Consider the following 22391-nt stretch of genomic DNA (forward strand, 5'->3'; position numbering starts at 1 on the left):
TTCCTTCCTTTTTCAACACTTGATTCGTGACGGATGATGTCGCAGGGATCAGCTCATGCTATTTATGTCAAATTACAGTAATGATACTATTCTTGATGTTCGAAGAGTGCTTCTTTCCATGATCAATGAAAATAGCTGGCAGAAAAGATGAGAATCAGGAAAGAGATTAAATTTTGACAGTTTGAATGCTCAATTTGGCCCAATTTTGATCCTTGAGCTCAATTACGGATTATTATATCACATCATTCCAGTCATTTGCTTTCGATTGGCCGGAAAGTCGTGGAAATATTACTGAAGGAAATGAGATTCTTAAATATACTTAATCTTTATTACAGATTTTTCTAACAGTATTCTCCATAAAGAGTTCTGAAAAAACAGAAAAAACTGCATTTTTATAGCGAAAATTTTGAGTCTCAAAAAAGTTATATTCTCATAAATCTCATTATGCCTGAGAAAAATGCCCAAAAAGGAAGCTGAGTTGACAGAGAGACTCTTCAGATCCCATTGCGAATGCGCACCTAATCCTAGTCCAGAGCCCCGTCTCCTGCTGCGTCTTCTAGTGGGCCTCATACTGTCTAATCTGCCTGAGAACTCGCTCTTCCCTTGAATATTATTCATTTCAATACAAATGGAAATATTTGTCCTTGTTTTGTTTGTGGCGAAATTTTAGGCGAGAATGGAAAATGATTATTTTCGGATTGGGACGCTGGATGAACGCTCTGGAATGTGGAAAATTCTTGAGCTTCCGCAATCCATTGACGTTTGAGTTTCCCAGCGTTTCAATTTTGAATCAGGATATAGATCATTTTTGTATTTTTAGTTGTTGAAATGATTTGCTCGTTATACTTTTACTCGGCGAAACTGTTTATTTATTTTCACAGTGACGCGCTTTTTTTAAGGTGGTGGAAGTTTTCTAGCCCACTTCCGCCATACCGACCCTGGAACACCATACCTTTTCTGAATCAGCAGAAATTTTCAAGAATTTTGACCCTTTAAAATCCTAGAAAAGTCCACTTCCGGTCGATTCTAGAGCCGGAAGTTGACGAAATTTACGTGAAAGGGTGAAGTGTGACCTATCAAATTGATGCTCAGAAGATTTTGACTCATCATACAATCAATATGTCAGAAGAAACTGTCTCAAACGTGGTCAAACCGACTGGTAAAATTATGTAAAAAAGGCATAAAATGATCAATTTTTTTTCAGTTTTTTCTTGTTGGTTTAATCTCCGTTCGTGCTGATTCTTTTCTTAAATGATAGGAAATCGTCTGAGCATCAATTTGATAGGTCACACTTCACCCTTTCACGTAAATTTCGTCAACTTCCGGCTCTAGAATCGACCGGAAGTGGACTTTTCTAGGATTTTAAAGGGTCAAAATTCTTGAAATTTTCTGCTGATTCAGAAAAGGTATGGTGTTCCAGGGTCGGTATGGCGGAAGTGGGCTAGAAAACTTCCACCACCTTAAAAAAGCGCGTCAGTAGAAAGTGATGAGCCTCTCGAGAAGAATTTTCTGAGATTCGTCGAAGTTTTTTAGAAAAGAGTTCTGTTTCAGAAGCGCCAGTTTTTTCGTTGATTCTTTTCCATTGAAAATTTTCATAAAGCTTTTGCGGGAATAGAAGAATGTCGAGAGTGGAGTTGTTTCTATAAGTTCTACTTTGCTTCAAGGAGTTCTATGTGTTTTAATTTTTATCAGAAGAGAAAATTAGCTCCTTTCCTTTTTCTTGCAGAAGCAATTCTGCCGGAGACCCCGAGGTTGTGGCTCTCGTGAAAGTGATCAACCTCGCTCTTGATGTCTACAAGTACTTCCGTACAAAATTTATCGAATGCATCTTTGTATAAATTTGATATTTCGACGGGGAGAAACTTTTCATTGCAATTTATGTATAAGGCAATATCGACTGAGATATTTCGTCTTGTTCTTTCTGAAATAAGATATGAGTTCTTCCCATGAAGAAGGGCGAAAAAGAACTTTTCGTCGCTCAAATCAGGTAATAGACGAAAGATCTTCTCGGCGACAATCTTTTTACGGCTTCAAAATATATTCAACGTGTACGTATTTCAAGTAAAAGTAGATTGGGAGCCCTAGCCATGGTAAAGTTTCCATTCTCTCTGTTGAACAATCGTGTTTATGTAAAAGTTTCCTGAATGGTTTGGGAGAGAATTTACTCCCTCGGGCCAATCTACCCGTAATGAATGTCAGGAGGATCCGAACGATAATGCTCTTGGCACTGAAGACAAAGAAGAGTACAACTATGATTTTAGTAGATGTTCATCATCAAAAATGATTCATAAAGAATCGGTGGACGAGGATGATTCAAGAAGAGACAAATTGAAGTGTCAATTCGCCGCAAATTAATTCAGAAAAAGTCGGAAAAAGATTCGACAATTGCGGCGTGACAGTTTCTAATTGGAGACGTTGGAGATATTTGAAGGGGCCAATTATGATTCATTAGAAATCATTGGAACGGTACAGGTGCGCGGCGCACTCATCAGCCGAAAGGGTTGATGTTGACAGCGCAAATTTTTTCCCAATTTGGTTCTTCTGATCGCGCAATGGGAGCTTAATAAGCTCACTTTAGAATATCTTAATTAACGACTGGTTAAACAATTTTCTATCTTATAATTAATGCAAAACTTGCGTCCCACCGGTAGATTTTATCGCGCATTCTTAGCCAAGGGGGATCATCAATGGGATCAAAATAAAAATATTGAAAATATGAGATTTTTGAGAAAGCTGTTTTATGCAGTCAGTTATTCCTGGCTCATTTTATTTTTTGTTTATCAGGGACTTATTTACCTAAAGCATTATAGAAATATTCTGCTAAAGAGGAAGGAATTAGAAGCTGCGAAAACAGGTGAGGCTTGATGCAGCAGATTCAAAGAAAAGAGGGAATATTTTGAGTGAATACACCACCACCATCAGCAACGCCATACATGTCAGGATTTGAGAGGAATTTGGACCGTTCCGTCATTCTATTCAGGGAGTTTTCGAAAAAAAAAAAACAAAATAAACAAGTGAATATGACAAAGAAAGATGAACAATCATTGAAAACGCAAAAGCTATATGAGATCTGGAAGCTCTTTTCTTGGCGAGTTCTTCAACGAACACAGCGATGTCTTCTACCAGTTCGAGCCGCTTCATCCTCACAACCAGCTGTGCAAGATAGACCAGCCAAGATGCATCATAAATCTGGCTAGAAGTATGAAATGTCAGTTCAAGGATAGATATAGGAACGGCTTGAAAATCGAAGTAGAGGAAGAAAAAATACTCAATATTCTCTAAGCTTAATCTCTCTCTATGTCATGAAATTCCACTTAGCCCTTGCGGAGCCAAGATCTATCTTGGGAGGATTTTAGGAAGAGTCTCAAAAAATATCCCAGAAAATATATATAAGGAGAAACGAACGTCATCAAAAATAAGGAAATTGTTTGAAGAGATCGCGTAAGGGAACGTAATCCAGAAGACGCCGCGGTCCGTCCAATGGATTTTCGGGGAAATTTCGTTTTTCGGGCGAAAAGTCGGAGGCTCTGTAAAATGCCGTTTTGCTACCAAGACTTTAGCCATGAATACATGAACTGCTATGTTAAATGCAAGCCAGTTGTAACAAGGAAAGATTCATAAACAAACTCGTGAAATTACTCTATTTTACTGTAACACAGACTACATAGACTATGTTACACAGGGATATCTCGAATCATTTTTCTCTTCTATGATTTCAGTTTTGAATAAAATAGAGGCGTGCGATACGGAATTGCCTGAAACATCTTCGAGTCATAAAAACCATTCGGATACAGGATCAGGATGGAAACTTCCCATAGTTTACTCATACTTTTGCATGAGCTGAAATCCTATGCTAGGACAAATTGTCCCATCTTCCGGACTAAAGTAGAGTTTCCTTTAGAGCCTGCAAAATCTTCTACTCCTGCCAGTTTTCAATTTCCAGGTGGTCTATCTTGTGCGTGATCCAAGGTAGAGCAGGGACCGGACTCCGGAGCTAAAATGTTATTCATGCCCTAGAGCCGTTTTCCAAAGCAGGATGGAAATCTTCACATCAGATGAATATCGCGAAAGGGGGCTCGGCAAAACGAAGAAGGAGCTCATAGATGATATCGAGGAGCTCTGCTTGAATCTTGAAAAGGAATGTTTTAGAATATAAATAGTTAATATTCTTCCCTTTCATTAGACGAAAAACTCAAATTAGAATCACGAGACTCTCAAACTGAACAAAAATCTAGCCCTGAAAACGAAACTTGTTAAATATGAAGGTAAGATAACAAACAACGCTATTGAATATTTCAAAGATGTGGCTCTCCATCCACGAGAACAAGCAAAAGACATCCTAAACTTCGTTCAACTGGACTATCAGCAGTCAATAGATGATTTCATTTCGAACAACACTTGGCTTGCTAGGTAATATATGCGACCAGCAATGAGTTTTAACAATAATGTTTAGTATCGAAGAAAATAAGAAATTCAAGACATCAGGGAATGTCCGACGTAGCTTGGATAAATGGAGAGCGCGATTGGACCGGCAAACGATCAAAATAATAGAAGAAAAATGCGCAAAAGCACTTGAACTACATAACTATTCCTTGTTCAAAGAGTAAAATCCTTTCCCCCTTTAGAGGAATTCATAAATGTCGAATTTTATTGAAAGTGTCTAAATAATTAATGCGGAGTTAGACAAAAAGAATTCATAAATGGATTCAAGCCAACGACTGAATAGATTCTAGCGATGATCGTAGATCCTTTGACTCTTCTAATTTTCTTGAGGCACTGAAACCAAGCTGTGTCACATTTCTTTACGATAAATTCTTATTTACCTGCGTTTGGCTTGACGGGAATGCTCTGCATCTTTTTCAGCCCTTAAATATCGATATTTTGCATCCATTTTTTGCTGTAGTTCTTACTTTGTAGCTCCACAAGGCTTCATTAGACAACGTCGGCATGAAATCATAAAAGTGAGGACAATGACGAAGATAGCCAGGCCAGCCATGCTCGTCTGTAAGACATTTTGGGGTCCATCTGTATCTAAAATCAAAGAACGAATGAAATTTAACAGACAGACCAGACACTAATCCAGCAGTCTTGTTCATCAGTTTATTTTGTTGGACATAATTTACTGCTTATAATTCTGATTTATCGATGTTATTTGATTAAGAAAACTGAGAAGAGTGTTTCTTTAGCATTATGACTCATAATTTATGATATTAATGATAATGATGATATTAGGTTATATTGAAATATAATTATTAAATTTTATAAAATCTTCGCAAACCTGTTCCATTTTTGTCCATTGTCGGAAGTTTTTTTTCTTCAAATAATTATCGCTCTTTCGTTTTTAAAAAATCATTTTCAATTTGGTCGCATCTTAATTATCTCTCTTTCGCTGTTTACAAAATAACTGGTCGATGGTGCCTTGAGTCTCGTCCAAGGGCGTGTGCCTAACTCGTGTTGCGCTGCTGGTTGCATTGCTGCTTTTTGAGAATCTCGGGCGCCATCTGTTTTTATCCTCGAATAGTGGGTTTCTCCTCTTTTGGTAGGATTTGCCTGCTGACAGTGATGAATTAATGATAACATAAGGGCATGTCAACCTAAATCTAGGAATATATAGTCATGCATAATTAATGGATTTATATTTATAACGATGAGTCTGCTAGTAATCGAACGAGGTTAACCCCCAATTACAATATCGCATTTGAAAGAAGTGGCTTTCAAGTAGAAAACAACGTCTCAAAGGCATCCCTAATCTGCTCTCCTTCTCCGGCTCCTCAGGCCACTATTTATTCAAAGTAGATTTTCTGTTTTCTCAAGTTTAATTTATTCTATTTATTATACAGAAAATACAATTTTGTGTGAACAGTTTTGTTTCTAAAAAGTTTAAAATAAGTTTGAACTTTGATGAAGATATGGTTTAATATTAGAACAGTAAAAGCTTTGTTGCAGGAATATATATAAAAATATTTTTTATTAAAAAGACAAGGAAGATAAACAATTTATTGATTTGAATATAAATAATTTGATTAATCATATCATATATTGAAATGATTTGCTTAAAACTGTTAAAAATAATTAACATTTTTGGGCTTTAGGGCGGGCTTTTTGCATAATGATAAATAAATAAGATATCAGTTAATTTTTAGTAACATTTTAAATTCTATCTACAGTACTCATCCGTCGACGACGAGTTTGAAAGCTCCAAATTGACATTCTCCATAGAACGGGAGCAAGAAGCAGGGAAAGCGTGGTGGTTGACTTTTAGGGATTCAAATTTGGCTCTTTTTGAAAATCTTTGGGTTGAAATTTCAGACCGCTCCCATGTTCGAAAGGAACGAAAATGATTCTGATTTAGTCTGTCAAACGCTGTCAATTTTAGCAACGATGGTGGCTTGTTTTTGAATCCCTTGGCAAAATGAGCAGGTAAACCTCACGCGAAATGATTTTCAGTCGCCGAGCCCGCGAACTGAGGACGAAGCAAAACTCGGAGATTTGAGCAAGACCAGATGAAAGGAGCCAGCGCAAGTGCTGTCCTTTTGGCGGCAACAGGACACGGAGAACTATCACACTGGCAAAGAAAAGGGTTAGATCTTACAAGGAAGCGCCTGAAAGAGAGCCAAATGAGATTGCTTTCGGGAATTCATATGGGGATATTTTGGAACGCTAAGGATAATTTATGCTAGCAGCCTTACACAAGATTTCTTGAAACAAATTTGTTCTAAGATAAAGGAGGATTTAAATTATAAAAGCATCTGCTAACTTGGGAGGGTGCAGTTATTTGGGGTGCAGACTTTTTTGAAATGTCTTGAAGTTTATTTACCTGATCACAAATTTGACTCCAACAACAACAAACGTCAGTAGAAGAAGCACAGTAAGCTCACCGACGACAAAAGACGGGAAGACATGAAATCCAATCGTGGCGAAGAAGACCACCGAGAAGAGATCGCGCATTCCACCAACGGATTTTTCAATTTCGTGGACCTAAAATTCGCACTGATCAGAGCCATTTATTATCGAAAACACGAAAAGAAGTGGATTTACTCCCAGCGGACGGTTTGTTGTGAGTTATCAAGCATGTGCAACTGTCATGCTTCAATCTGTTATTATTAATTAACGAATTAATCTAATCCCTTGCCTAGGAGGGTTGATTTAGAGCGGAGAATTCACCTCCAGAAAATTGCAATCACTGACCCAGTAATTAAATTAATTTAATCCCTAGATAAATTAGCTCTTACGACGTCATTTTTGGGATGTTTCTCTGATCAATTAATGAATTTGAACTGACCTGATTCTCGGAGCAGGAACTGTTGCTAAGAGCAATAAGAAAGCCCCCAAGAAAGCAGCCAAGCTCCATCGAGATACCAAACCATTGAGTGGTCAAGAGCATGGCAAAGATAACAGAAGTAGTTCCGAGAACTTCGACTTCTTTTGAAAACATCTGCAGCAGCTTGAGATATGCGCTGATGACGAATCGGTAGAAGAGGTAAAAGATGATCATCACACAGAAGAAGTTGAAGCATGTTTGGAAGAGGATTTTGACAAAGTTGAAGAAAATATCATTTGAAGATTCACTAGAAGACCCTTCAGCCAAAGAAGGCAAAAGAGCCATTATCAATCCTAAAACAAACATTATGGTCAATTTAGGTCTTGTTTAGAAGTTCGCACTGGAGAGAGCTTATACCTAATTGAACATCTTGCATAACCAACATGCCCATCAAATATTGAGAGCATTCTGCTTCAGGAGAGTCAGTACGCTCTTTTTCTTTGCGCTCCAAAAATTTCATCACAAGTGGAGTACTGCTCAAACTAAGGCAAGCTGTTAATGGTTTAAATGCTTGAGCCAATCAGATTTCACGAATAAAATGACAGCGCCGCCAAGCGTAAACCAGTTCCTGATATAAACGCATATTCTTTAATATGAATCTGGTGTAAAATCATCGATCCCATTGTGATGCCAACGTAAACCTTAAAATTTGAAATAACTAACTTATTACTAACAATCAATGATTTCTTACCATAAGGCCAAGCATCATCATCGGGCCCTGAATGGCGACTTTCCAGACATTTCTTATCTTTTCCGGCGAGAATTCAAGACCAGCAAAGAACAAAATGAAAAAGACGCCAAATTCGCCAATGGTTTCCACTTGTACCATCGATTTCAAGTTGTTGATGCCACTCGGGCCAAGAAAAACACCTGTCATGATGTAGCCAAAAAGTGGTGGCAGACCCAGACGCTCGCAAACCGCGCCCATGGGAAATGACATCAACAGTAGTGTGATCAAGTCCATTACGAGATGGTGGTCAATCAAGGGCGAGGTGGAATCTTTTGGCTAGAAAGAAGCTCACGATAGAAATACCGTAACTCTCTCAAATTACCTTTGAGAGGACGTATTTATTATTCTGCGAGTCGACGAGAACATCAGAAGAGTCGATTTCCGGCTCGTCATCATCTTCAACTCCCTCTTTGTGAACGACAGGGTTGGTGTTTTCGCGAATATGCATGACAGCTTCAATTTGTCTCCCATCAAGCGGCGTGTCTACGATGTGCTCCTGAATTTTATCCTCCAGGACGTCTGCCGCTCTCGCGACGTCTTTCAGCAGTTCGTCGAAGACACCAATGGAATTGATCTGAGCGTCGTACTTCTCCATCATATCTTCTATCCCCTTCAATTTGTTGAAACTTTGCTCCTCGTGCATCGTTGCGCCCCGCAGAAAATCCAGCCTGTGCTTTGAATTTCCCTTGAGCTCCAACGGATTCCGAAAATCTGAAGTCAGCGAACGCCGGAGCCCCTCAATAGCATTCTGCATATCGCGCTCAGACTCTTTCAAGCGCGTTCAAAATTTTTGTTTCATTGTTTTTACTTGAACCATGCATTGATTGGATATCGGTAAACAGAAGCCGGTACTTGTGGTAACACCTGCACCGCATAATTTTGAACGAAGCCTTTCAGTTCTTCAACAAACATTGTTAGCAATTCGCGCTTGAATTTTTTCTCTTCATCGTTTAGGATTTCTGTTTCATTGACTGAAAAAAGCTCATTAGATTTGCACAGTAATAGCCGATTACTTTTGACCATCGCCGAGTGAACTCGTTTCTCCAGCTCTTTCTTGAGAGTTGATAAAGCTGCTGGCGAGAGGTTGTCCATCGCAAAGAGCCAATTCTGCGTCCTTTCCTAAACGGGATAAACATTTCAAGATCAAGTCCTCCTGCCAAAATTTCCTACCCGAGCATCGTTTAGATCTTCAAGAGGGTCGTCATTTGGATCTTTTTCAGAGTTGGCGCGCCGGTGGTCAACGAGAATTTTCCACCTGTGGTCGTCTAATCACAAAATCAACCGGGTAAGTGAAAACTGACAAGTTCAATCTCGTTAGGAAGCGCTTGAACTTGATCTGGTGGAATTGACAATACCTGTGCGGATCTTGGTGATTGGAGCCTTTTGGAACTGATCAACCAAAAACCCTGGAAAGACAGAAATGCGAAGAGACAGAACCGGAGCATTCTCGGCCGAGAAATCCTTAATTTTTTTAAATAAAAATATATTTAATTAAAGAAGTGGTATACTTTTTATCTTGATTATTTGTCATTTTTCTACTACACAAGAATCCAAAATATTTTATTTTAACTATTCTTTTAAAAATTCTAGAGACAAAAAAAACAATTTTAATTTGAGCAGATTAAAAGATTTCTATTTATAATAAGATTTTAAGAGTGAATAAATCATGAATTCATAATTTACCTTATGAAAAGTTTGAAGGAGAGGCTCGTTATGATTGCATTAAAAATCTTCGTTCTCTCAAGGCCATTCGCTGACCTTCATTATTTTCAGACGAGCCTTAAAAATTCCGATGAAAAAGGTAAAATAGGGACGGTCTGAAATAAAATGGGGGAAATGAATAGGCGGATTCTTGTGTGTCTGAAGTTGGCGTCAAGCTCAACAAAGAAGTTTGAAAGTTTCTGATCGGATACTTGAGGGATCAGCTGCAATCATCGCCCTCCGGATTCTCCACGTTTATTTTTTGTCACGCTTATTTTACACGTTTCTGGTTCATCAACTACATAATAACCGAATACGTTACTACTAGTATCAATGACCAGAATCACTTTTTTCATTTATTTTTAGATCGCACTCAATATTCCCTGTTTATAGTTAAAATAATCACCTTTTGCTTCTTAATCTTTTTTTCCGAGAAAAAGAGGTCTCTAACAAAACTTCTGCTATCTAAAAATCATCTTTCTTTTTGAAGAAAGATTTATTTTGACGGTTAAAAATTTCTAAATATCTTCAAATGGTCAGTCCGGCGCCAAGAAAATGCTTAAATTGCCCGTCGGCGGTGGCGTACGAAGCACATAAAAATCATGCGTGTATAATATTTTGGGTAATTCGAGCGAAAGGTTGATCTCCAAAGCTTTATTCAACACTAATCATGCCTCCCGAGCTTACAGTGTTGCTTTGATCTTCGTTGTTAGAGAAATAAAGGATTTTTTTCGGCAAAATTTGCGAAATAATGAGCGAGTTTTTCGGGCACTGGTTTATTTAGAAAATTTGTATGAGGAGCTTCGACAATTTGTCAAATGAAATGAAGGTGACTCCAATAAACATCATGATCCAAAAGCACTGAAAGCAATAAGAAGGGGTTCTTCTAAACTTTAGAATCTAAAGATACTTACTTTTGCAACGAATCCGAAAAATGTCGGGTCTTTCCTCAGAGGTCGTCTTTTCAGACTAGAATTGGCAAATCTTCCTTGAACTATTGAGTCTGAATTTTCTGTCAGTAGTAGATGGTACCTGATGATTGTGAGAACGAAGACATTCTTCTCATTGACTGTCGCCTTGTATTTGATCTGCTAATCGGCATATTTTTCGATATTTTATCTGTTTTCTCCAAAATGATCGATCTTTTTGAAATGGCTCGAGTATTCTAGGGCACTCTGAATAGGTTCTGACAAAACGATAAAAATTTATTTGCATCCTGTGTGTAGCACATCTCCTGACTGCCGCAGCTCATAAATTTCAGACTGCAAATTCATCTTCTTGAGCTTGTGATGTAGAAAGAGTACCTGTGCGTACAGTAGCTGCACCTTGTATTTACCCTGCGGTAGAAAACAAGCTTATTTAAAACTGTGAAAATATGCGAGCCCATTCGCATAAATCATCGACCTGGTGAGGGGTTGAAAGTGACGTCAAAGTACTGTTATTTATTGCCTTCAGATTAAAAAGAGGCTATTTTTCGAAATTCTAGTTCTGACTGGAAAATACGAACATATCGGAGTTAAAAACAAATAATTAGTATTATTTCTTAAAATTTTATAGACAATTTATTCGATAAGATAAGCCTGATAGGCTCAAGCGTCAGTGTATTGCTGGATACATCTTTGGTGTGGTATATATTTTGTTTCCAATGGGTACTGTGATGGTGGTGGTGGTGTGCGCCACCAGCCTCGTTTATTCTACCTGTCTCGCGTTACGACTCACCGTAACATAACATCTGAGCAAATCATTCCCTTTTTAATCCGCGCAGGGGAGAGATGAAACTTCTTGCTGCAATTTTAGGACTCGGCCTAGCTCAAAATGAAGAGGAGCGGTTCTCTTTTGGAGCAGAGATCAGTGACGAGGAGCAGAACAGATTTATGCAACAGCAGAGATTTTTTGAGGAGATAAAAGGACTCATTTCCGGGGACTTGAGTTGTATTGCCGAGGTAAGGGCTTTTCGAAAGAAGTGAGCAAGCACTTCAAGTTTGATTTCTCCTGTATGTATTTACTACTGACCCGATTACAGTCTGTATTGACAGATAGAAACTTATCGAACTCTAAATTCTTTCCGAAGTTTATTCAAGAACTAGAAATTAAACCGAACTTAGGATGCTCGTATTATCGGTGGAAATGAAGCAGATAAGCTAACATGGCGATGGATCGCATTCTTGCACGAGAATAATTGCGGTGGAACGGTTCTCAACTCTCGAACAGTCGTCACGGCCGGACATTGCTGTACTTGGGACTTCAATCGATATCCCCAAAAGTACGAAATGGGCATTGGACGACATTACCGAGACGAAGGCGCACCCGATGCTCCTGTCGGCCCATATTCTCGAGTCTACCAAGCTGCAAAGGTTGTGCAACATCCTGAAGTGAACTTTTGGACTTTTGAAAATGACATGTGTCTGATCTTCACAACGGAAGAAATCGAGTTCAATCCCGGTGTTGCGCCCGCTTGTACCGCCGAAGAAACCGCTGAGCTTGGCAAAAAGTGCTTCATCGCTGGCTGGGGCGCACAGTCAACTGACGGCTCGTCGGCTTCTTCCGTTCTCAACGAAGCAGAAGTTGAGATTCTCGACTCCGCGACTTGCTTCACCAACATTCAGAACAAACTCCGCGAAGTCTCCCCAAGGCACGTTATTTAAAACTACAGTCCATCGCTTGTTTTCATGAGTACTGGAAAGTATATATAACGATAAACAGCCATACGAACTTTGTTGTTCCAGACAGTTGGTATGACTCGATGATGTGCGCCGGAAATTGGGCTGGTGGTGTTGACTCTTGCCAAGGAGATTCCGGTATGAGAAAAAAATAATTTTGGAAATTAAAAGATCATCAAGATTAAAAAGTTTTATTGCGATCCAACTTTAAATGAGTTTAAACATGTTAAAGGCTTTCCAATTATACATCATAAATAAAAAATTATAAACATTATGTTGAAAATACTATTATGGTTAAATCTCAACTTAATTCCTAGTCTGATTTTCAGGTGGACCCCTTGTTTGTATCGAAGACAACCGACCAGTTTTGCACGGAGTCGTCAGTTGGGGAATGCAGTGTGCCCTTCCCGGTCTTCCAGGAGAGATTCATCAACCATTTTTTGAATTTTTATTTTGGTCAAAAGCGGTTAAAATCTCTATAAAGGCGTTTACATGAAAGTGTCAAACTACGCCGAGTGGATCGCATCGGAATACGACAAGTTCGTCAATGGAGATAGCACAGACAACTGCGATCCCGGTCAGATCATGTTTGAAGGCGTAAAAGGTTTTGGATCCTGGGACTGCTCGGATGACATGTCATGCGAGTGGGTCTGCAACGATGCAGGTAGAACAGGCGTTATCACAAGCTGCTCCAAAGGCAAGTGGTCTAAGCCGTCAAAGGAATGCGTTTTAAAATAGCTCTCGTGATCTGTCAACACTTCTATAGATCGCTTTTTCGCTACCTTGAGTCACTGTTGCGACAATTTCATTCCATCCGCGTCATTAGTTTTAATAATATTTTGAAACGTAACAAGTCCGCACTGAGAGGCGGAGATTGTCGCAAGTGTCACGATGCCGATCGCCCTCGTCCACCGATCGGGGGTACTTGGAACTGCTCCGGATCAGGCTCTATCAAAATGTGTGATCTCGTTTGCAACGGTGAAAATATGGGACAGAGCACTTCGTGTGACAGAAAGAACGATGCTGGATGGGTAAGGTTTAATCACGTTAAATTGAACTCAACCATTATTGCAGTCCGGGCATGGCTTTGCTTGCAGATCATCGAATGAAAATTCAACACCAAATGCACCACTTGACGTCGAGCTTCTGAGAGATGGTACTTTCGAGAAAGAAGCAAAGAAGAAGAATTGGCCCGGAACGCCTGAATTCACGACAAAGTTCGACGAAAGAAAAAATAAGGCCACAGGTACCGTATCACAGGAGGAAGTCTTTATAAAACGCTTGTTCAGCTTACCTTTTGTGCGCTGATGGAGAAACCCCGGTCAAGAAAATTAAAGTAGACTGCACCAAGAAGACAAAGACAAAGAAAGGCAAGACTACTACTTCGATGAAATGCAAGGCAAAGCCATATTCTCAAAAAGATGTTGAAAAGTCTTGCAAAAAGAAAAGATGAATTTCATCCACTCGTAATTATTCTTGAAAAATTCATTGAAAAATAAACTTCCGAACGGAGCAGTAGTGATATTCTTCTGGCAAAATGTCACGAAAATAATTGATCTAATTCATTTTCTTTTTTTATGGTGATGATTCGGTAAGTCCGTAAAGTTCAGACAGTATTTTACGATGTAGAATCTGGCACCCGCCAGGGGGCAAACAAGCGCTTCTGAAACACTGACTTGCTTTACTCCCTAGCTACGAAGCAGGTCGGAACTTGCCTCTGGGCGCGAGTTCCTATTCAAACAGTTTTATCATTTTCCAACAGGGAGCATTATTTGGAAAGTAGTCGCGATTACTGAGTTAACTTGTTGGCGCACAGATTAAATTAGTACTTCCCTTTTCGTAAAACGGGCTTTGAAAATCGGAAGAAGAAGTTGGAAATGAAAACTTGAGTCCGTCAAAAGAGACAACCGCCAAACAGAAAATTCTATTTATTCGAGGAAGAGTTGATTCCGATTGAAATCAATAAGGTAAATCGCGTTCTATTTCATAACAAGGCGCTTTCCTAATGACGGTATTAATTCGGCTCTATTCTCACTTGGATCAGAGCGGATCATTACAGTGCTGAGCTATGTGTTCGCCGAAAACAAATGAAGTTCTGGATCCATTATTCTACCACTCTGAATAAAGGCGCAAGTGTTTGTTTAAATTTCAGCTTTATCCGTCTAGCTCGGCTTTCGGATAATAAAATCACAAGCTTCACTTTCACGATAATTGATTTTTGATTAATGAAAACATGGCGAATTCAGAGATGGAAGTACTGGAGGGCATTGTGCATGGATTGCAGCAAAAGAGATTGAAACGGAAAGAAGATGAGTGGACAGAGAAATTTAACATTATCCAAGGAAGAATTGAGGTAAGAAAGCAAAAGAGTAAATTCGGAAAAAAATGGTAGAAACGTAAAAATTCGAGGAAATTCTGACATGAAATTCAGGCGACACTAGAAGGGTACAAAGTGGACACGGAACTACTTGAAAAACAATTGATTAAAAAGTGCTCAGCTATCAAATTCGCGGATAACTTAGGTACCATCTTCAAATTCACGCTGAACTCAACTGACTTTTAAGAGGAGCTTTCTAAGCTCATTACTGATGCCTCGTCTAGAGCAGATCATAGTCAAAAGTAAGTAAAGATTTTTGTAATAGAGTGTCGTTGATTTTTTCACAATTATACGGTTTTTATCTGCGGAAATCATTTCCTCGACTGGTCAGTTTCTGTCATTTTCAGCTGCTGATAAGTCGTTTTTTTTTCGATTACTGTCGTTTTACGAGTTACATAAGAACTCTGGATACAGAGACAGATCACACACTCGTCAAATGCAGCTGGGGATTAGCCTTTCCCTTCTCGACGTTTTCGGACGTGGATCATGATCACCTGGTCTTTCATCTGTCCTGCATTCCTACTTGTATCTTTACATACTCATTTAGAACGCAGGTCTTTATCGTCGGGTACCAAAATAAATCGACACAACGGCTGCAGGAAGGGGTGATCATGTCATGTTCTGTTTAATTGTGAATTAATATGTCAAACTTATATTGACTCAACTTTAATTTCCTCATGATTTTTCGGGTCAATTTTGTGAACTTTAGTTTGAAATTGGTATTTCGTAAGAACTCAAAATCTATTAAATTCTTTCAAACGAGGATGGACAGAAGAAGGTCAAACTTAACAAGTACGTAAATTATCATAAGATGCCGTTTCAATACTTCGTAGTTACAGTCAGATGGCTATCACTATTCTGCTTACAGATACGCTTTTTTCATGCAAATTTTGCATTTCTAAAATGCTTTGACATTGAATAAACGGGAGTCTTTTGATAAACTCATGATTATTTATCGAGACTTCAAGAGTTTCACCCTTTGAAGATGCTCAACGATGTTGTGGAGAATTTACACATGGCGTCACTTGACGACGATGACCCGTCGATGTCGACGGACTCTGGGCTCGGCGAATTCGACAACATCGACCTGACGATTGACGAGACTATCGGAGGCGTCTCGGAGGCCATTCACAAGCTTGACGATTTATCAGATGACATCGTCAAAATCCTCGAAGCAAATAGAACTGGTGCTGGGGCGAAGAAACGCCGAGTTCTAGAGCGAAAAGTCAATGCTCTGAAGACGGAGCTGAACGACTCAAAGAAGAAGCTAGAAGACATGAAAGGAGAAATAGCGGCAGAGCAAGGGAAGAACTTTCAGTTTCTAGCAAAAGTGAAAATGCGCGATCAAGATATTCAAAAATTGGAAAAGGAAAAAGATGAGCTTTTGGAAAAGGCTGAAGAAGTAATTTATGATTATTCGAAGAGGGCATTAATATTCGATTCTCTAGGCAACTGCCGAAATGCGTCAGGCAAAAACAGATAAAATGGATGTGATCTTCATGTACGAGGAGCGTATCAAGGAATTGAATAGGTAAATTTGCACAAGCGACATTTAGGAAGTGATTCTGTCAAACTTTAGAAAGATCCCGGGCTCGCGCGAGCGCGCCGATAAGGAGATCGCAACTGATCCGGTGCAGATCAGCGAAGCGGTGGAGGTCGATGGGGATAATTTGGAAGTCCCTCAAGCAGTTCCAAGCAGGGTTCAGTCCGCAAACGTGTTGTTGGAGAAAAGTTCATTCGAAATAATGTACATCGAACCAAGAAGAATGCTAAGTGCAGACGAGAAGCACACTAAGTCGTTGATTCTGAAAGAAGACGATTTAGGACCAACACCGACGACTCTCTCACGCCCCACAACAGCTACCCAAAGCATTCAAACTGACGAAATGATCATGCCAGATCCAGTTGAGTCCGTCATCGTTCATCCGCCAAAGCCAAAGCAGAAGAAAGCAAAAGGCTCTGTGTCTTCTACAAAAGATGATGAGAAACCGAAATCCTCAAAAACTGCGAAAAAATCAGTTAAAATGCAGAATTCAACAAAACCTGCTAAGCCAACTGTAGCGTCGAGCTCGAAAACGACAAAACCATTCGGTAAATATTTATCACCATCCAAATCTTAGAAGCTTCTTTAGCAAAGTCATCACCAAACATACAATCAACAGAATTAGAACAACAAAAGCAGTCGGTGAATAGTCAGGAAAAGAAAGAAACCCAGGCTACGCCAAAGGCGGAAGTTCTCGAATCCGCGGGGCGCCTTTACTCAGCCACGCAAAAGACAACTGACCGCGCTTTCATCAGGTAAGTTTACACAACCTGAACGAACTAGAGTTTTCGTTAAGATGTTTTAACAAGCTTCTTTGGTTCTCTGCGGAAATCGAGGAAGTGCTGGGCATACGGAAGTCCGCGAAAATTATTCAAGAAAGAAATGACTTCGAGAGTCTTCAGGTAGCTATTGAATAATTTACATAATAAAAATCATCATTTCAAATTCAAGGAAAATGAGCGCGTCGCCGAGGCTAACCGAATCCTTGCTCGGACCGAAGATATTGTCGAAAACTTGACAGCTGCTATCAAAGCCCACAGTATTGTAAATGAACAGTTTGGCATATCAGAAGCAGAAGCCATGACAGATCTGGAGGAGAAGTACGATAACTTGATGGTCAAATATCGCCAGTCTCTCGAAGAACTGAAGAAAATCAAAAGAAAAGTCAGTCGGACAATATTCATTTTTCATAACAAAAATCTTGTTTAGGAACTTTTGCGAAAAACAAAAAGCGAATCGCATGTACAGCTCCAAAATGCAGTCCTACAACGATCTCAGGGCGGGTTCTTGATCACCGCTAAAGATTAATAGCTCTTAGAAAAACTTCCGAGACTCTGTATCCATTTCTCAGGCCACTCGGAAGATGTTCAAACGTGCGCAAACATTTGATATTCCGAAAAAGCTTTGCATAAAATACACTGAGTGAGTACTTAATGTCAAGAATCTATCAAAGTCGTCTGCCGGTCTGAATAAGTTCTTTGCGACGTTTGATGCCCGGCAGAGGAAGGATTCGCTCAAGGAAAGCGGAGTTCTTTCTGATTCAGCTTCCTCGATAAACAGGTCAAGGGTAACCAAATCAAGTTTATGCAAAATAAAAACAGTCGTTTCTAAGAATTTTTCTAACCCCAAAATAAGAAAGAAGATCTCAATTGACCTCGAGGATAAAACGCAAAAAGCTCCTCCTCGGGTTTCATACGTTTCTTCGAGCTCTGGAATCGTGACGAAACCACGAAGCGACCGATTTGATACGATGACTCAATCGCTTATCTCTATCGAAGATACTGTCCAAGCTCCAGCTGAGCTACTTGAAGACTTTGAACGCTTCACTGACGACTTGGTGGATGGAGTAATCGCCAACAAGCAGATATCGCAAATAGCCATTCCATTTATTGAACCGCAGAAAGTTGAAGGTAGTAAAGAAACAAGGGAAGAAGACCATGAGGATGACAACAGGAGCGTTTTGATACAAGCTCTAGTTTACTGAGAAATTCGAGTTTTCTCACATTTGATGAATTGAAAAAAACCGATCGAAAGCGTTTTTGAAGCAAATCACGCTGACCCTCCAAATTCAAGAGCATCCGTCCGAACAGAAGTGATCGAAACAGACCACATCAGATCAGCACAGTACACGAACTCTAAAATCCAAAAATTCGCCAACGAATGGTCACGTGCCATTTCAACTTCTGAGTACGCGCATGACATTCGCACGAATCTGACGAAAATGGAAAAACTTGAAATTCGACGAAACAGAATTTGGACCACGATGACGGTACAGTTTAATTCTGCGCTTTTCCGCTGACCTTGCGAATTTAGGAAGAGATTTACCGACTGCGCCACGCGATTCGCTACCAGATTCGCAAAGCCACGAAGGATTTGCGAATTAGAACGATTCGAAAGTTCCAGCCCGATCTATTAAATGTAAGCTGATCCTTTCTGTCGTCCTCGAGGTCTGTTTTTAGTTGTTCATTTCTGGTGAAAAGTTTAAAAACCAGCCGGAATCATCCAAGGCCCCAACTCATTCAAGAGCGGGTCATCTTCTCCGAGGTCGTCTAACCGAACTGTAAGATCAAAATAATGAATGCCATTATTGATTTCAATAGATCACGTGGATTTCAAGTCGACAGTTTCGATGATTTCCAGCTCACCGGATCCAGCTGTCTTCTTTCAAGTCAAAGGGATTTCGAAGCCTCCCAAAATGTCAACTCCGCACCGAAGCTTCCGAAGTTACAACCTCCATCAGCGATTTCCTCTCGTCCGAGTTCCGGAGATTCAAGCCGGAGTAGACCAACACAAAGGTATGAAACTGCAGAACCGCCAGAATCAGCATTTTCAAGCTTCCTTCAAATGGATCTTTCACGACGCACAATTCCGCACAAGCCGATCTGAAGTTCAAGCTCCAACCCCACCCTTCCAAACAAGCTTTACCTACTGACTGCTACTGTATTCCAAAAAGTTCACAAACAACAATAAAATCATCATCGTTCTTACGATTCGAAGTTTTATATCTCCGCCTGGATCTTTCTGTCGATGTGTAATTGGCCAGAACGAAGAAACGGTCATATGATTGGTGTGTTCTAACCAGCGCATTTTCAGAGAAAGTCCATTTTCAATTTTGATCATTTGCGCGCTCTAGGAATTTGAAGATGCTTGACGAGGTGCCCGTCGTCGTCCTGGACATTATTTTGTCGAAATTAGATTTTTATTCTAAAATGGCTCTTTATTCAACATGCCGGGAGATTCGAATAAATATGTTGGGCAAAGGTCAAATACCGTTTACTGTTATTTATTTTATTGTTTTGGTAATTCAATTCTGAGAAAAAAACGATGATTTATATCGGTATTTTAACAAACATCGATACAAATAAGGTAAAAATTAAAAAGCGCTCATTTGTACAGAATCGATTATCAGAGTACAGTTAAATTCTAGGATCGTTTATCGATAGCTCGGAGCGCTGATTTACTCTCTTGTCCTGCTGAGTATTTTTGATCAGCCAAGATTCATTCAATTTCGAATCCACAAAATGGATTTTGACCTAGAGGAAGTTGACGATATCTGGGAGAGCGAATTACTTTCAAAATATGGGCCCTGGTTCAACTCTTCATAAATTTTCAACCCTTCGAAAAATTCATGAACCAAAATATAGCGAAGACTGGGTCAAACTATCCGATTTTCTTATCTCAGTAAACAACACTGAATTCGAAGATGTGCGTGAAGAAGTCATGACGACATTCCCCAAGAAGCTGGCGAAGAAACTTCCCGACGAAGCCGCGAGATTGAAAATGCTCCGCTTTGGCTTTTCAAAAATGAGTGGCTTCAAGAAATACGAAAGTATCATCATCGATTACTCGACGCAAATCTCCCGAATTTACGACTGTAAGTAACATTATGTTTATTGCATAAATAAGTTTATTGAAAAATATCAAAGAAAAGCACCCTTAGGCTTTAGCAAGCTTATCAGCAACTCGTCCCATTCCCTTAGCAATATCACCAGCAGATGCGCCAGCAGCTCCGACGCCAACGAGACAGGCCTCTTTTCCAGCAGTTTTGACAAACATGACAGTCATGGGCTCTTTGTCTAAAAATTTGTTGCGCATTTCAGGATTCAAAAAAGCTTACTTGGGCTTCGCAAGTGCATTAGATTCTTGTCTGGGAGCATTCGAATAGCAAGAAACTTTTCGCCGTTGATTTGAGCAGCGGTGCTCCCTCCTCCAAGCATCTTTTTCAATGGTGTGATTTCACTTGAAAGTTTTAAAAAACTAGTTCGAAAAGGATATTACCTTGCCGGAATTTTGAAATTAGCAGATGCCCATCGCTTGCCTGTTGCAGCATCGAAAATGCCTCCACGGCAGATTCCGTCACTTCCGACGAAGCCCCTAAAAGTCACTTTTGCTTTTATTTAGAATCAAGGAAGACCTACTTAGGCCCAGCAACATGGTGCTCCCATCCATTTACCATTTTATTGATCTCTTAGTGAGGCCTTATTTTTGATGTTTTGATGCAAAGCGTCTATTCTAGAGACTGACTAAATTAATTCAGCTTGGGATAGAATACTCAGTACCAGCGAAAATTGGCCCAATCCAAGATCAATCAAAGGCCGAGTTTTGACCAAAAATATTTGTTCGCGATACAAAGAAACATATAAAAACCCTCGCTAAAGCGGCGCTGAATCTAAATAAAGGAGCAACTGAGGAGGAACTCAATGAGTTCGAGACGAATCTCAAGGAATACGTGACGACACCGACGTTCAGTCTTCCGCCGTCCTTTAGGCTTTTATACAGGTATTTTCCCAGTATTATTTGACATTTTAAAAACTGGGAAGGCTTTTCAACGGACAATCATGGGCAGTTGATGGAAGAATTGCCGCTACTCCGCTATTTGGAGAGGTCGATGTTTACGAGACGCAGATTCTCCCATTTATGTTCAGCTTAGGTAATTTACCTGCGATATCTCTTTTGTGGCTCACCGAAAAATTCAGAGGCTATCTTACTCTGGATAGAAAGCCAAATCGGGCGATCAGAAGAAGACCTTGTTGCTCAAGGCTTCATTCCTATTGCTGCAAGCCCGCTCAAATACAATGGCCGCGCGTTGATATTCTACTTTGATCCAAGTTCGGAGAAGATTTTTACGCCGAGAAGGAATGTCCGCGCGGACGAGTATACAGGCGGCTACATCATTGCCCAGAACCCGTTAGATTTACTCAAATACGCGGCCGATGTTGTGACAGACACAGCAGGAAGAATCGATCAACACGAAGTTTTAAGGTAAGTAAACTATTGATAGTTTACGATACTTACTTTTATTCTAGTGAGCTGTCAGGGTACAGGAATCCTATTTCGCTCGATCAAGACGATTTTAATGTAACAGTCAGGCTTCGGTCAAAATAAAAATCTCCGTATAAACTAGAATCGAAAACCGAGAAAAAGAACTGCGATGATTTTCCACGAGTCATCAACGAACCCAGATCAGTTTTACCATGCTTATGAGATAACGTTTGTGTCGCTTTTAAACTTCGATTCAACCGAAAACTTTTAGTCAATCAATGCGATCGGACGCGCCACCGTCGAGTTCAATGCGTCTCCAACGCCGTTACTGGAAGATTGACGATCTAGCTGGCAACGTAGACGAGGTTGACGGCCCTGGTGTTATCGGCCAACACCCAGTACTCACTCCTGGCAAAAGCACACGTACGCTTCTCGAACAAGTTTTGCAACTCCTGAAGGACTCATGAGCGGATTCTTCACGTATTGTAAGCTAATCGAAGGAGCGGTTTGATGATGACAATTGGCCATTTTATGACCTTTAACTCAAACAATCAATCAAACTGCCTTAGACGACGGACCGTCTTATAAAATGCTCAAAGTACCTCCTTTCAAACTGACATCGCCTACTGTAGATCAAGAACTTGGAAATACAATTGGTTGAAAAATTTGTTCACGCGTTTCTACAAATTATTGATAATTCTTTGGCTTTATAAGTCTCAACTTATGACATCAGTAGTTAATTAAATCCTTAAACAACTTTCTCAGACATTAGACAAAAAAAGTTCAAGTGACTTGTA

At 39.9% G+C, this 22391-nt stretch overlaps 7 protein-coding genes across 7 annotated transcripts; 5 read left to right on the top strand and 2 right to left on the bottom strand.

Annotated features, from left to right (window-relative positions):
• Positions 1 to 5859: 5859 nt before the first annotated feature.
• LOC145702828 (solute carrier family 9 member D1-like) lies at positions 5860 to 11077 on the bottom strand. The gene is made up of 16 exons (XM_081780113.1): positions 10785 to 11077; positions 10667 to 10746; positions 10159 to 10613; positions 9735 to 9830; positions 9407 to 9512; positions 9222 to 9316; positions 9065 to 9170; positions 8942 to 9022; positions 8374 to 8819; positions 8013 to 8327; positions 7884 to 7962; positions 7679 to 7813; positions 7283 to 7614; positions 6818 to 6978; positions 6410 to 6565; positions 5860 to 6256 (listed from the first exon to the last, which is right to left on the bottom strand). The coding sequence occupies exons 7-16, from the start codon at positions 9141 to 9143 to the stop codon at positions 6151 to 6153; spliced, it is 1890 nt and encodes a 629-aa protein (XP_081636239.1). The 5' UTR covers positions 9144 to 9170; positions 9222 to 9316; positions 9407 to 9512; positions 9735 to 9830; positions 10159 to 10613; positions 10667 to 10746; positions 10785 to 11077; the 3' UTR covers positions 5860 to 6150.
• Positions 11078 to 11458: 381 nt separating this feature from the next.
• On the top strand, positions 11459 to 13161 carry LOC145702496 (trypsin-like). Its single transcript, XM_081779729.1, has 5 exons — positions 11459 to 11695; positions 11858 to 12384; positions 12456 to 12550; positions 12742 to 12829; positions 12895 to 13161. Exons 1-5 carry the CDS (start codon positions 11525 to 11527, stop codon positions 13148 to 13150), a joined length of 1137 nt encoding a protein of 378 aa, XP_081635855.1. The 5' UTR covers positions 11459 to 11524; the 3' UTR covers positions 13151 to 13161.
• An 85-nt stretch (positions 13162 to 13246) lies between these two features.
• Positions 13247 to 13920, top strand: LOC145702498 (uncharacterized). The gene is made up of 3 exons (XM_081779730.1): positions 13247 to 13443; positions 13487 to 13658; positions 13702 to 13920. Exons 1-3 carry the CDS (start codon positions 13369 to 13371, stop codon positions 13863 to 13865), a joined length of 411 nt encoding a protein of 136 aa, XP_081635856.1. The 5' UTR covers positions 13247 to 13368; the 3' UTR covers positions 13866 to 13920.
• Positions 13921 to 14465: 545 nt separating this feature from the next.
• On the top strand, positions 14466 to 18316 carry LOC145701852 (uncharacterized). The gene is made up of 13 exons (XM_081779067.1): positions 14466 to 14765; positions 14844 to 14934; positions 14977 to 15031; positions 15337 to 15394; positions 15775 to 16191; positions 16238 to 16320; positions 16369 to 16880; positions 16922 to 17087; positions 17129 to 17234; positions 17284 to 17496; positions 17542 to 17608; positions 17784 to 17892; positions 17968 to 18316. Exons 1-13 carry the CDS (start codon positions 14646 to 14648, stop codon positions 18314 to 18316), a joined length of 2346 nt encoding a protein of 781 aa, XP_081635193.1. The 5' UTR covers positions 14466 to 14645.
• Positions 18317 to 18366: 50 nt separating this feature from the next.
• LOC145703845 (uncharacterized) lies at positions 18367 to 19310 on the top strand. The gene is made up of 5 exons (XM_081781242.1): positions 18367 to 18601; positions 18646 to 18750; positions 18792 to 18892; positions 18933 to 19127; positions 19167 to 19310. The coding sequence occupies exons 1-5, from the start codon at positions 18554 to 18556 to the stop codon at positions 19216 to 19218; spliced, it is 501 nt and encodes a 166-aa protein (XP_081637368.1). The 5' UTR covers positions 18367 to 18553; the 3' UTR covers positions 19219 to 19310.
• Positions 19311 to 19853: 543 nt separating this feature from the next.
• LOC145701853 (F-box only protein 3-like) lies at positions 19854 to 22126 on the top strand. Its single transcript, XM_081779068.1, has 9 exons — positions 19854 to 19915; positions 19977 to 20206; positions 20870 to 20926; positions 20991 to 21111; positions 21153 to 21262; positions 21309 to 21594; positions 21639 to 21701; positions 21757 to 21822; positions 21866 to 22126. Exons 1-9 carry the CDS (start codon positions 19854 to 19856, stop codon positions 22059 to 22061), a joined length of 1191 nt encoding a protein of 396 aa, XP_081635194.1. The 3' UTR covers positions 22062 to 22126.
• LOC145703072 (uncharacterized) lies at positions 20204 to 20829 on the bottom strand. Its single transcript, XM_081780385.1, has 4 exons — positions 20751 to 20829; positions 20611 to 20706; positions 20450 to 20571; positions 20204 to 20408 (listed from the first exon to the last, which is right to left on the bottom strand). The coding sequence occupies exons 1-4, from the start codon at positions 20786 to 20788 to the stop codon at positions 20269 to 20271; spliced, it is 396 nt and encodes a 131-aa protein (XP_081636511.1). The 5' UTR covers positions 20789 to 20829; the 3' UTR covers positions 20204 to 20268.
• Positions 22127 to 22391: the final 265 nt, after the last annotated feature.

The sequence above is a fragment of the Oikopleura dioica genome, chromosome PAR (genome assembly GCF_907165135.1).
Source record: "Oikopleura dioica chromosome PAR, OKI2018_I68_1.0, whole genome shotgun sequence".
Taxonomy (NCBI): domain Eukaryota; kingdom Metazoa; phylum Chordata; class Appendicularia; order Copelata; family Oikopleuridae; genus Oikopleura; species Oikopleura dioica.